General features: G+C 31.6%; 1 protein-coding gene across 1 annotated transcript; it reads right to left on the minus strand.

Moving 5' to 3' along the window:
• Nucleotides 1-613: 613 nt before the first annotated feature.
• LOC118183514 (hemocyanin F chain-like) lies at nucleotides 614-14616 on the minus strand. Its single transcript, XM_035353092.2, has 9 exons — nucleotides 14363-14616; nucleotides 12048-12265; nucleotides 8256-8464; nucleotides 6373-6772; nucleotides 5994-6122; nucleotides 5606-5734; nucleotides 2883-3069; nucleotides 2240-2463; nucleotides 614-911 (listed from the first exon to the last, which is right to left on the minus strand). Exons 1-9 carry the CDS (start codon nucleotides 14556-14558, stop codon nucleotides 717-719), a joined length of 1887 nt encoding a protein of 628 aa, XP_035208983.2. The 5' UTR covers nucleotides 14559-14616; the 3' UTR covers nucleotides 614-716.
• Between the last annotated feature and the right edge of the window lie 479 nt (nucleotides 14617-15095).

Consider the following 15095-nt stretch of genomic DNA (forward strand, 5'->3'; position numbering starts at 1 on the left):
CCACGCCCACACCGCGTGTCGCAGAACCCCCATTTTCTATCTACTGATATTTCTGGCCTCTGCCCATCTTATAACACTAATTTTAATTATTTGTTTAAAGGAATAATCTTTTCCTTTTTAAAATTTATTTATTTAATTTTTTGCCAAAAATTTTCGATGGGTTTTAAATGCACACTAATGAAGTGTTTCAAGTACTCAAGACAATTAAACAAAAAGCAGAAACTAAAACATTTCCATGTATATTACCTTTATTTTGATGCTGTGTTTTAAAATGGGATTTAAAAAAGAAAATATATGTATTTCAATGATAATTTTTCCGTAAACTGTTGCTTTTTTTTCTTTACGTACTGATGTATGAAAGAAAAAAAAAAAGAACTTACACTCTTAGATTAATTTCTAAAGTTGCTCTTAAATTAAACGACAGAAACATTATTTGAAAAAAAATGTGGTGTTCTCTAATTTTGTAAATTTTAAAACCTATGAATATTTCAAATTCAAAACTGTCTTGCAAATTGCTTTCCTCAGATTCTTTGGTACTTGGCCGGGGGGGGAGAAAAACCGTTGTATAACATGATCTATTTTACGTATGTATTATACACAAACAGAACAGATAAACTGAGCAAATAATTTTATTTAACAGTGGTTTTTTTTAAATTTCCTGTTAGTTTTAGCCTAATTTATCAGTACATTTTCGTTTTTGATTGCTGTGCCTATATTTAAGCAATTTCCTTGAACTGAACTTTGACTTCTGTGAATGTCATATTGGGTGAACAGAATTCAGCTGCTGTACGATACTTGATTACTCTGTCGAAGGGGAAGCCCATAGCCTTTTTGTCTGGATACTTCTGATCTTTAGCTCCACAGTAACTGACAGCATCAGCACAGATAGCTTTATCATTCAAGCCATTCACCTGAAAGAGAAAGTAAAATAGTAATTGTAAATGAACAAAATATAAAAGTCGAATAATTGAGGATTTTAAGCCTTCGGTAAATTTTAAAAACTGCAGGTAACTGAAGTTAAAGAACTGGTTAGAATTTTGCTTATATTAAAATCTGGATTATTTTTGCTATACAGTTTTTAAGGGAAAGGTTCCATTATATTATTAAATACAACTATATCGCATTTAACACGCCAATAAAGCAGCAGCTATAAGGCTTCTTATGCATCATTATAATTTTGTGTCTCATTTGTGAACACACAGATAGCTAGCTTGCAGCAAGCGATTTTTATTTCGCCATTTGCCCGGGAAAGAGATTTGTATGATGCTAAAATGAATACCGTTTTAATAAATATTTTCTTTACAGAGTTACCTAAAAATCCGCCTTATTTATGACTATATAATAATTGCTCATTTCATTTTTCACTGCAGTCTTCCATCGATTAAACTTATTTCGTCATTAATATTTTTTAATGTTAGCCATTCTTTATGTTATAGCATCTATCAGATCGGAAATTACATTAAACAATAATTTTCATTACTTAGTCTTACCAGTTGGCTAAAGCTAGAATTTGTTAATTTAGTCTTTAGTTCCTTTCTCGGTAGCGGAAAAGACTGGATGCTTAGCTACTTTGTGGCTACCTTCCTGCGCAATCAGACCTATCAGTCTCTAAATGACTGAATCGGTGGAAATAGTGGTATTTTATTCTGGAATCGATTCGCCTCGACTAAACTAACTGCAAGGGATTTCCTTGCTTTTCCAATTGTAACATAAATGTGAGTCTTTGGCTCAGAAAGTTCTTCATGAAGACAGCCAATTTAAATGACGTACTAGCTCTAGAATAAGTTGCTATTAATTAACCAACAATTTTTGTCATCGAATGTTGTTAAAAATTCATTAACTAGACTGCAGTAGTACATAGTTGGGTTTTAATTTTTTCTGGGCAGAATGTGTAATCATTTATGAATTCTTTTGAGTGTCTTTTTTCTACATATGATAGTAAAATAAAATTTATATAACTAGAAGTTAGAGTAAATAATACCGTGAGACTTAATAAGCAAAACTGAAAATTCGTTCAAACAAAGCCATTTAGTGATAACCATCAAATTCATCCACACAAAAATACTTATTTCAGCATTCCTTTTTGATTCTTCATTGAATACCTGAAAATACGCTCAGAAGAAAAGGACCACTAGCAAATTTTGATATTGATTAGGAAAGAAATTTAGCTTAAACATTAATTTTAAAACGGGCTGGAACGTTTAATGTATAAAAAATCAAAGTAATTTTTAAGTCTTACATGATCTTGCTCGTAATCTGTCAGCATAACAAACAGCTGGAAGTCCATGCCCTTATGATTACCACGGGGTACAAGAAGGTGTTCTGGCCAACCGCAACTGCAAAATTCTGTGCTGTTCTCACTAATTCCTTGGCCGGATTGAAGTTCAGAGAATTTTGGGGTAGGGTTTACTGTTACGGATGATTCTGAAGATTTGCGTGAAACGGTGTTTTTGCCTGGAGCCACTAAAACATAAAAGTTTGATAATAAATTAGCATTCAAGCAGTAGCAAAAGCAACTGTAAAACATATCGATGTTTTGTAAAACATCATAATTAGCGTCGCATATCGAACATAAATGGAAAATATAACAAATACCTTGGAAACTGTTATTTTTTACAATGTTTTCTGTTTAGTAAATGAAGCTCGTTGAAAAATGTCATTCTTATTAAATAACGATATTTAAAAAAACTAATTAAATCTTTAAACAATATTTGAACAGCATTATTAACAAGTCATATCATCTGTTTGCGACAGTCTTAAATAATTACATTTTTGTTTTTGTCTTACCTATGTAACTGTTTATCCTAAAGTTTTGAAATTTCTTTCGAAACTGAAAGCATTGAACTCCTTTAAATTTAAAATAAAACTAAGTGGAAACTTACGTTCAGCGTGGAATTTATCTAACTCAATGAAGAATCGTCTCTGCTCATTTAACTGTAGCTTGTTTCCAAGTTCATCATGAGAGGGCCCCAAGAAAATACGTACAGTTGCCTGTTTAACACCACCTGAACTGTTTTCAACGCTAATTGAATAAGTGAAAGGCTCGTGGTCCAAGTGATGATATCTAACCTGAAAAAGAGACATGCAAGTGTCACTTTTTTTCTTAAAGCTATTTGTTCAAGTCTTATTGTGTATATCATACTATTTAAACAAATTATATTCATTATTATTCCGTACGTTTTTTACTGCTATAAAAATTCTGTAAACTGAAACACTTAGTATTAATACACCGAACACAGGATAATATATTAAAAAAGAGGCTCGGATAAAAAAGAAGTATTTCACACTTTGGCTGTTCTGTGAGTAGGATATGAATTATGATACTTTCTTTGAAAAAGACCTGACGTGAGCAAATACTTTTATATATGTCTGGTATTTACCATCGCTCGTGAGGAAGTAGTTCGACACTCCGTAATGGCATCATATTTCAAAAATCACCAATTATGCTGCTTATGCTAAAATATTAACATCATAAGCGGAACAAAGCAAGCTGTTATGGAAACTTCCGCCGCTAAATTCGCCACTAGAAATGAATCTTATTGTAAATGAAAATTGTCAAAAAAAGGGATGTGAAATTCATTTACCAAAATTATAATCCCTGTTTTACGTGAATTCATAACTATTGATTTCAAAACGTATCTTTATTTAAACATCTTAATATTTTCATCTCTGTCAATCATGCTTACCTTCCTTAAATATGTATATTTAAGGAAGATACAGTTTTAGCTTTAGTTTGTAACAACCCGTTAAGTCTTCGTTTTAATATGGTTATTTGCCCTTTTATTCCAAAAATGGTAAAATACTTATAGTAAATCATTCTAAAATGCTTCCTTCCAAAATTAATATCTGCCATGATATTCTTATATAATGCTAATGGTCCGCGTACTTACATAACAGCAAAAGTGAAACTAAAGCCTTTTATCCAATAGTATTCAAATCGAACTTTTATCAATAGAATATCAATAAAGCGGTACTATACACGTGTACTGTACATTAAAATAACTTCCCCGCTCTTAATCTAACATCAATAACATAATCTCGCTTTTCTCACACCAGCTTTTTAATTATTCAGATAGCACATAGTCTGCCGCCCCTCGTTATCGACAAAAGTATTGCAAAATGTTTGAAACGCATATACTGGCAATCATTGAAACTTCAGAATACTCCTTAAAATGAGCGCTCGTGTTGGGCTAATTTAGATACACTGATGTATAGTTACTTCAATAAAGATATGCCAGAAATAAAGAATTGCATCAACTCTCAGCGCCATCATCATCTTTTACATAAACTTTTCGTCAGATACGTGTAATGCTGACTTACTGACAGGTCCATACTTTTTGTGCAAGTGAATAATAGGTATGAACTAACGTTGACAAGTGAATAAAAAGTGTTTATATTCTGAAGAAATTTTGCATCCTAATTCTCGATAGCGGTATTTGTTGTTTATGCTATGACCGTGAACTTCAACATGCCAAATATTTGGGGAAAAAAAAAAAAAAAAAAAAGCGAATATCCAACAACTAGGACGTACTTTTTAGATCTCAATTGTGAAATAAAATTAAAACAATCAAATAGATTTATGAGTAAGGAAAAGAGGAAAACTATCTGTTAGGTGGTTGAACTGTCTGGAAGGGCTGTTGGTATTCCTGAAGTAACTGAAGGCCGGATATAGAAATGTAGGATCAAGAAAGTTGATTTACGGAGTGCGCTGGGCTAGGCCTTTAACTCCACATCATCAGAGACAAAATTACATCAAAAGAGGGCTTCATCTAATACGGGAAAAATTTAGAAGCTTAATTTAAAAAAATAAAAGCTTTTTAGATAATGCCTTTCGCATGAGAAAAAGGGTAAAAAAATAAAAATAAAAAAAAAACTCATAGAAGGTCTTTTTATTTAAATTTCGTGTCTAAAAAGGGCTAGAATTCAATTTGGAGTGCAGTTATCATTTATAAGATTTGGAATAGAATTAAAAGGTGCAAAGTGTTTCCTTGATTCTTCATATCAACAATAAAATAAAAATCCTAAGAAGAATAAGCAGTCCGGATGAAAGAGCTAGCGCAAGTTCAATGAAATTGCACCCACTCGGGGTAGCTGGGCGAAATAGGAGGGGTTTTAGAAGCAGCTGATGGAGGAGAACAAATTTTAGTCGCTATTCAACGCGACGTTTAAAGGTCAGATAAGAGCAGCCCCTTAGGGGTGTCGAAAGCAACCCGTTTAGCGGGTGAAAGGAAGCTTTTAAGAAGCAATTAAGAATAAAGAATTATGCGGCTGCAGGGATAAAGTTGTTCCTTGTTAAAGAGACGGTCAAAGATTCTTGACCGTTGAGTCCGTTGAGGCAGCTAAAGGCTTATAACCGGCTGTAGGACGGATGAATTACTTTTTCTAAAAAAATTAGGATACCATTTTAAACAATGGATTTGAATATGCATTTATTTAACATAGATTCCCATAATATATATATACCTTTATTATTTGATTAAATTTGTATGAATAATTGTTCTCTCTGTCATACATAAAATCTAATGAGAAAAGCTAAGAGTTACCCCAAAGAACAGTATTCCAAAATGAAAACACTATTTTCAATGTAAATATTTATAATTCTTACCTTGACTGATCCGGTTAAGGAAATACCATGAGAAAGTTCCAGATATTCTTCTTTCATGAAGGTGTTAACAATATTGGGCAATTTCGCGTTCACGGTGACATTAACGATGCTTACTCCAGGAAAAATCAACTATTAGAGAAAGAAATGAATATATATTAATTGACAATACTTTTCTGCTTTTGAATTATAAAATTAATTTTTTTATTTTTCATTCATTTTGATACTTAATTTATTAACTAATATAATTTTAATGCATAAATTAAATTATTTAGTAGTTACTTTTTCAATTTTTCTAATATATTTGTAAAATTAAAAAACACTTGCTTTTCGATACTGAATTCAACTTGAATAACTCCGTGTTTATAAAAGAAATATTAATTATGCTTACGTCTTTCTCCTCATAAGTAGGCAATGTTGCTTTATATTCTTGGAAAATGTTATCGATGAATCTGTGGTATCTGTAGAAAATAGGGTCACGAAGAGATGTTGAAGTGTCACTCATAACTCCTGGATTTTCCTGTAATAATAATGAGGGAAACTTTTCATACAGGACCTTTTGAGTATGCACTAATATGATATTAAAAATTCATTTAAATATGAGAACTAGAAAGTTTTTTCATATGACCTGTACAATTTATTTTGACAATATTTTAAATTGATAATATACTGCTAAACTATAGCTGCTTAGTTCAATAAGGTAAAATTCAATGTTTTCATATCTGTTGTTATAACTTTTGGTTTTACATAAAGTACGGTTAATTACATACCTTGTATCTGCCATCAGGATCATGGATGCGTGCCATCATAACATGGCCAGAGTTGTGGAGATTTCCGTAGTATTCCCGATTTCTCGATTCATAACTGGACTCTAGCATTGCTCCCAGCATATCAATGCCGTGTTCTGGGGTGAGTATAACTTCATTTCCATGATCATCTACTAGCACGCCGAGATGGATCGCTTGCAAAAGTCTTTCCCTCCACCTGGCCATGTCTTGCACATCTACGTACTCATTCAAATCGTGGAGGCTGAGCCCAGCAGGACGGTTAGCATAATGATGTCCACTGACCAGTGAGGTCAAATGGGGAGAGTAGCCTTCGAGTTGTTCTTCGAAATTATGGAAAGGGATCATGCGCTGAAGTCCCGTGGATAGACGATCACAATCGTACCTGTGTTAAGAAAAAATATGTTAACTGCAAAATTTAAAAGAAAAGTATCCATCCGTTTTGATCTGTCTGCCACCGGTTTATCAAATTGAAAAGAAAGATTATACTAATAGGACTTTAAAAAATTATGAATGCTGTATAAGTATTGATAAATTAATCTAATCACTGTATCATTTCGTACTTTGCACTTAACAATAGAATATTCATTTACCTGTAGTATTTATCATAAGTGTTATATTACCTATTACGTATTTGCCAAGTGAATTAATTTTTTTGATATTAAACTTAGTAATTTAAGAACGAATACTGCTGGAAACTACTGCTTATCTAATAATTACTTTAGATTAACAGAAAATGAAATAACTTTTAGAGTATGGCTTACTTTGTGAGCATAAACTAGTTCCAAACTCCTAACCAACGTTAAGCGAATTATTACTGTGTCTGAAATAACTGCAGAGATTTGAATAGGTTTAAACAATATTTTTATTAAAACAGAACCTAGAATATAAATGCACTTTCTTATGCTAACAGAATCAATCACAACTTGTTGCGATGCAACGAAAGTAACAGTCAATATCAAATTTAAAACGTAGAGTAGCAGCCAAAGACGACACAATTAGATTTTAAATTAAGCTGGCTCAAAATGACTCAAATCGTCGTAACAAATTCAAATATCGACAGCAACGGTGGGAAGCTGGACAATTACAAACTTATTACCAGCTGACAGAAACTATGTAACGTGCTTGCCCAGAGGCAGAAACACAGTCTTCCTTTCGAGAGCCTCTCACCCTTACAATACAAAACTCTCAACTTAAATGCTCTTTAACTTCATTGACAACCTGGTGAGGAAGCGGAAAGGAGAATTGTAATAAAGGCTGAAATTATAAGTAACTGGTTGATTTAAATAATAAATCTTACAAATTAAATATAGAGGATAAATATTTCAATAGACACTTTTATTATTTTTCAATACCAATTTCAATGGTTTCTTTCAACTTTGGAACTTTTTCTAATAATGAGCTATATTAAATCTGTGCTCTAAATTTCCATTAATTAATTAAGACACAATAACACGCCGAATAAATACTAATTCAGAAGTCAAACAACAAAAATCAGCGTTATATTTACAAAATAATAATTTTGTAAATATAACGCTGATTTTTGTTGTTTGACTTCTGAATTTCCATTAATTAGTTAGAAATAAGCTGATTTGTTTGCTTGAGGTAATATCATTTAGTAAATAGGAACTTAAATTGTTTTGTACAGAATTTCATTGGTTTCTTATAAAATAAATTTTAACTATAGTTAATTTTTACTCTTTGTAGGCTTTCTTATAGGACAAAAGGCACATAGTTACTTAACTATGTAATTAGTTACTTAGCTAAGTGATAGCTATTACTTAATTGCTTAACTACGCTATTACTGGCACCGTAGAAAGTTCAGATTTATTTAAGCCAATAAACTCAGGGAAAATAAAATTCTTTACCTGGCGCACATCTGTTGATGCATGTAGTAGAAAAGTTCTCCTTTTCTGTCCTTTACTTTTCCCATAACTCTTGGGCGCCATGTTGCAGGATACACAATGTGCCAGTGCCAGTGATGGGCGTTTGCTCCAATATCCTCACGGAAATATGCCAATTTGTACTCAGGATCTAGGATATTGCCAGTCTGGATAATGTCAACTACCACAGGTGACTAATTAAAATAAAAAGTTAGAACCTATGTAAGTAAACATAAAAATAGCTACTAATATATCTGTTTGTTTATGCAGATATATAAATGCACAAAAGTCAGTTATCAAATGCAGAATAAATAATAATCTCTTTTAATTTTGGAAATCCTATCACTAGCTGCCGGTCTGTTTATTTTCTTCGCAACTTAGTATTTTATCAAATTAGTTTTTTTTTTTTTTTTTTTTTTTTTTTTTTTTTTTTTTTTTTTTCAGTTTATTTATTTTATAATTGAACATTGCTTCAGACTTTCGGATAACATTGCTTCAGACTTTCGGATACTGAGATGCGAAGCGATTAAAGTGAATTCAGTATATAATATCTGGGGAATATAGGAGCATTTAAGTATAGCAAATTAAGTGTAATATTTAAGTATAGTATGAACCCTATTTGTTAAAATGTATGTATGTTAAAGTTTGAATTAATTTTTCTGTTTTAGAAGAAAAATGAAAACTTTATTTCATCCGTGAGCATACTTATTACTGGATGGATTATCTGTCTCATAAGATATAATTTTACAGTAAAAAAATCTTTTTTCGGTTCTTATTGGTGTTGGACATGTTGTACGTACAGGTGGACCTTTTTTTTTTCCTAAAATCATGCAGACTAAACAAATTTTGTAGAAATCCAGACGATTTGCTTCAAAATCGCGGATCAGGGTTGAAAAATCTTCTCTTAGTTGATATGCAAATTATTTACGTTTGCTATATTAACTTTGTCATCAAAGGTATTTCTCTTTGCCTTTTAGCATATTCAAATTCACTATGGGATTAATGTGTTTCCAGTTTCTTCTTTCTAGATCTGGTGGAATATATTGCGGTCTAATTGAATTCACCACTCAAAACTGCTACAAAAATTCTACTTTCTCACAGTTTCATCGAAGGAAAATCCGAGACAGCTGGAACTAATCTTTCTCTCTGCCTAACAGATTAACGCCTGAAAACAGTGAATATTCATTGCGATATCAGCATTTAAAGAAAACTTTTAGCTGCATATATGCAGTATATGTGTACTTTTTTTTTTTACTTTCAGTGTTTGGTAGCCAACTTGTAAGACCAACTTATATATAAACAGATTTCGCAAAAATTCTGAAAGATATCGACGATACGATAAGCTACATTGCAGTTACTTTTTGGAACTAGCTGGACTGTAAGGAATTTCACTATATTATTATTTTATTAATTTATCGGAACCCCCTTCGCTGCAAAAGGACTAGTCTAGTTTTACACAAAAAAGCAAAAATGCGTGTCCGATGCTATAAAAGGCAGATAAAGTACTTGGGCTCAAACACGTATTTGATGTCAAAACGTACAAAGGTTAAATTGTGATTTTTGGCATTACCGTATAGGGCTGGACTTGTATGATTAACATTATACTTCGAGAGATTTTTCATCATGTGCGTAGTAATGATATATTATTTCACAAAATCAAATTATCAATCATAACAGCTGAAACTTGCTGCGTGAAGTTAGGTACTGAGCAAGACTTTCTAGCAATCGTTTCTAATCTTCAGGTAGGAAATTAAAACGCTAGTTGTAATTATGCATATTTACTTTTAAATGTCTAAAAAATAAAATTATAAATTTTTTAATGACTCATTTGAAATTTGTGTTTAATGTATTAGTAACAAAATTATCGTTAAATAAAGGATGATGTTTTAGTTTAAGGAAAAATTTATGTTTCTTGATAACAAAGGAAATCAGATTGAAAATTTATACGTTTTTTTCAGTTACATAAACCATGCCCCTTCGGATAAGCACATAAAAAATCTGAACAAAATTAATTATAACACTTTTAAATTACTTAATCCAAAGACGATTATAAATGTCTGTAAAGAAAATAATAATAATTTTAAATTACTTCAAGGAAAAGCGCAATGGTTTCAACAGTTCAGCAAGTTGTAGAAAAATGTTTCTTCTTCATAGTATTCATGGAAGTAAACTGAGTTTACAGTGATAAATACTGATAAATAATTCTGCAAATGGTCTATTCCTCCGTCTGATTTTCAAAAGGTATCAAAATTCAATAATGTTAATTTACGCTAGTGTCTATAAACATTAAATTATGCGTAATTATGAAAAGTCGAGTAACAAGACTGCATGCATTTAGTTAATACATTTAACTGAAAAATTAACGAAATGATGAGTGGTACAATTATATTCATTTTGAGGCATTATGTAAGTTAAATGGGATTTTGTATTAAGTTGCATAAATACTTATACTTACGTTTTACCGTTATTAGGTTATTTTAAAGCAAAAGACATAAAAAATGGGCAGTGCCCTCTTCGGGACTCGAATGGGACCTTTCGAATACGCGCCCAGTGCGCTGCCGTTACACCACGAACACATGCGGAAAGGAGGGAGAAAATACCTTATACACTTCCCCGTTTAAAGGGCGACCAGGATTAGGGAGCCCAATCGCCAAATCGTGATGGTAACGAATTATTGTCCACGACTTTTTAGTTAGACTTTTTTTGTTGCTGGAGATGAGAAAAATTAACAATGCCTCGCCGAAACTCGAACCTGAACCTCTCGAATAGGCGCCGAGTTACACCAGGAAAGAATGCTGGAAGGAGAGAGAAAATTAACTTGCCTGATAATGCTTTCAGTTAATTATTAATAACCCCCAGAAGTGAAATAGAGCTTAATAACGTATGAACATAAATAGTTTATAAAATGTCTTCATTACTAATTTGGGCATTAAATAATAAGAATGCAAATTACTGTACAGAGGATTTTCCAAAAGCATTCAAAATAGCGGCTGCTAACTTTTGTTACTAAATTTTCACGTGGGAGAGTCCAAAGCAAAATTGTTTGAAAGGATTAAGCGACTATTTTGTGATCTAAGATTTGTTTCAACCTGATCGACAAGATTGCTGTTAAAATGCAATCTTGTCGAAATTATTTTAGGGAATTTATTAACATTTAGGAGAAGACTGAATTTAAGGAAAATCCGAGTATATTCTGAATTGATGGTAAAATAAGTTTAAATTGTAATCCTTTCCCATCTTACCTATGATCTAAGTCACAAAATAAAATTATTTGCCCTTCTTTGAAAAAGGAAGGTGAAACAGGAACTCACGTTTAACCTTTGTTGAAGGAAAATGAAAGAGTAAAATACGAAGCATTTATTTTCATAATATTCTGTTGAAAGTAGACCAGAGTTTCGGAGCTCATATAGGAGCGTTACTCAAACCAAATCCAGTACAGAATGATAAGAAAAGAGTTCTTCAGTTTACGATGAATGATAAACGTTTACTCATCAAATTTAACCTTTATTTGTTTAGCGCAGAAGAGTTACATTGGAAATGCAAATATGTAAATCGTGTTTCATTTATAACTCAGATAATATTCCCTGATCCTTATTAATTACTGTGAATTATCCATTATTAATTACTTTGAATGATGAATGAAAACGAAAAGATTTATATTAAGCCCTTATGTCAGCTTTCAAAGAAAATATTGATAGTAATACGTCTAAAATTTCATTTCCTACTTAATTACATGTATTCTCATTCCCTTAAAAGCCGGAAGAAATTTTTGCTTACATCATCTTTCCTCTTGAGGTCGGACTTGATAGCTTGGTTGATAGTTTCTGAGGGAATGAAACGGTCAGGGAAAATTTCCTCTATTGGTGGCACAGTTACGCCCCTGCAGTCATCACGATGCAAAATAGCCACGGATGCAGAATAGACGAACATTCCTTCATTGACAATGTCCCTGGCTTGTTCTGCAAGACGCATGAAGTCATCGAAGTCCTTTGCTCCTGCGTGATAAAACAGTTCAATGTTAGTTGACAGTCTTGAAAAAATAATTATCAAACATCTCTTTCCTTAAAAAAATGTTTATCTGTTGATATTAATAGTGCAACGAAAGATTGACTAATTAATGTATAGAGATATTTCGAAGCAGGAGAGATGAAAAATGAGCAACGCCTTCGCCGGGACTCGAACCACGGGTCTCTCGAATACGCGCCGAGCGTGCTGACCACTACACCACGAAAGCATGCTAAGAAGGTGGGAGAAATACCTTATAAATGTTTTAAATCATTTGTTAAGATAAAGTCTAAGATGAATGAAAAGCAGAATTAATATTCAGGACTTTTTTAAGATAATAATACTTTTTATACTTTCTATTTCTGAATACTTCTTGTGAAATATTGCTTTAACCAAAGCGTCAATTAATTCAGGGATTCTCCATATAGTTAACACGGAAAAGAATTCAGGCGTCGTTCATAAATTGGAAAGTTAACGTGACAGAGTAAAAGGTATGATTTTTTCTTTTCTAAATTTTTAAAGGAAGCACAAGTGTGGTTTAAATAACGGAACTATTAAAATATCAGCTATCTAAAGTCTGGGATTACTTCCAATGAGTCAAAATCCATTTTATATTTTCTATTAAATAAATGTTTCAATTTTGGCATTGTGTTAATTATTTAGTTTACATTCATAGTAATAATATTATTTAACTTTATTTTAATGAATTTACATACTAATAATACTAAAAGTAAATAAGCGAAAAACACAAAAGCATAAATGCATTTTATATATATATTATATATATATAAATATATAATATACATTTATGCTTATATGCATATATATAAATTTATGCTTTTAAGATTTGTATATATATATATATATATATATATATAATTGATATAGAGCTCTCTCTCTATATATATAACTATAAAATCAAAAAAAGAAACCTATAACACTAATTTAAGGTTACAAAGCTTATGTAATTATTCATTTTATCAGCCTAAGATAGTGTTTTCATAGTCTTTTAAATACTTTTTAATACTCTTTAAAATTAGCTTAGAAAAATTTTGTAAGTAGGGTTGTTCAAAATTTTCTTGCCTTTTTTTGCCAGGTTAAAATACAGGGAAATACGTATGAAGCAGAAACATAATTAAAAAATTAATAATAATTCGTTCCTGTTACCGCATTCTTCGTTTCCTAAAACAAACTAAAAACTTTAAAAAATTAAACTGATAAACAAAGCAAAGAAATCTTTTAGAATTTTTCTTATTCTCTCCAGAACAGAATTAATGCTTACAATCGAAACAAATTTATACTCAGCTATTTATTACGTTTATTTTTCATGTCTCAGAATTTTGAATCTGCATAAGAAGTTTTTATTAAAGTCGTTATTTATTTAAAATTAATGTTCATTTTATATACATAAAGCTCTGTTATAGAAAGCATCATATACTTCTCGTTTTCTTATATTTTTGAGACAGAGAAGAAACCCGTTTTCACTGAATTCAAATAAAATAGTCTAAAGTGCATAAATTTTTAACCACTCAATAAATAGTACATGGTCCATTAAATAATGAGAGTGGGATACGTAAGCTAGTATTGAAATTTGCACAAAAATTTACATTTATGAAGCAAAAAATGCAATCATAAACTCAGAATAAATAAGAACGTTAGTAATTTGTTCCGCTTTTGATCTGTTAAAATGTATGCTCTCATTTTATATAAATGTTAGCTATGTATTCTCAAAACGGAAATACCACGTATATCAGGAATTTTATTATCATAATCTCATCAACATTTTAATATAACTTATACGCACGAATAATTATTAAGTTTACTTTATTCTGTCGTCATTTGCTAAGGAACTAGTAGTTAGTTTTGAATAGTTCGAGTTTTTGTAAAAATTAAAAAAATTTTTTCTCAGATTTTTACCCGGAAATTTTAATCTAAGTCGTTTTGTCAGAATATCCCCTTACCGCGATGTAAATCCAATTAGACTTTTGTCTTTGAACTGCTTGCAAATAAGAAATTAAGATTTCAATCATAAATTTGAACTATTGAAGAAGTCCTTTCTAATAACTATAAATGATTTTAACACTTACCATGTAAAATTTCGTAGAGCTCTTGAGCTTCAATTAGATGTTCAGTGTGGAAACAGGAGAACAGAGTTCCTCTCGGCAACCTGCCCAACTTCTTCAGCCGTACATCTCTCTCCTCTGGGGGTAACACTGACCTGGTCAAAGATGTCAGATGTTCAAACAAAGGAAGAATGCGGTGCTGTTTGTCCTGAGCGGGCATGTTGCTATGAAGAGAATATTTCCAGACGAGATCCCTTCCAGACAAAACTTCAGAGGCTACTGCCGTGTCATGTGGCCTATTCGTTTATATATCCCTCTCACAAGTCCCGTTCGGAGAATTGTTTAGAGTATGAACATTAATAAGATAAGAGTATCGAAAAGGTGCGGGGGAGAGAGAGAGACAGACAGAAAGGAAAAAAAAAATCACCCTGCATCCTGCCATAAGAAATTCATATAGAAAAAAATCACATTCGTCCACAATGGGTGGAATTCTAAGAATTTCCTTAATGTTATTCAAAGTAGTTTCAAACGAAAACTAATCGTGGACATCAGCACCAGCAACCGGATATCTAATCCAGATAAGATTCATGGGCTTAGCTAGTAAATCTATTTTTGATAACTTCCGTCTCTTTTTAGTGCTGTATTACGATGATACAATCTCAGAGATATTATGTAAAAAAAAGGGAATAGTTAGATAATTCTCTTACATAGGTGATTACGCGAAGCAGATAATTACGCTGTCTTTTTTTCCACTTTC

The sequence above is a fragment of the Stegodyphus dumicola genome, chromosome X2 (genome assembly GCF_044657685.1).
Source record: "Stegodyphus dumicola isolate Sdum_Otavi_A_Nest chromosome X2, ASM4465768v1".
Lineage (NCBI taxonomy): Eukaryota > Metazoa > Arthropoda > Arachnida > Araneae > Eresidae > Stegodyphus > Stegodyphus dumicola.

Bases quoted from the DNA above. Each gene is read 5' to 3' on its own strand.
- LOC118183514 (XM_035353092.2), bottom strand. From the start codon at position 14,558: ATGCCCGCTCAGGACAAACAGCACCGCATTCTTCCTTTGTTTGAACAT. The intron at 12,266-14,362 runs GTAAGTGTTAAA...TTTATCACGCAG, and splicing joins GCTCTACGAAATTTTACATG to GAGCAAAGGACTTCGATGAC. The intron at 5,735-5,993 runs GTAAGCATAATT...TTTCTCTAATAG, and splicing joins CTACTTATGAGGAGAAAGAC to TTGATTTTTCCTGGAGTAAG.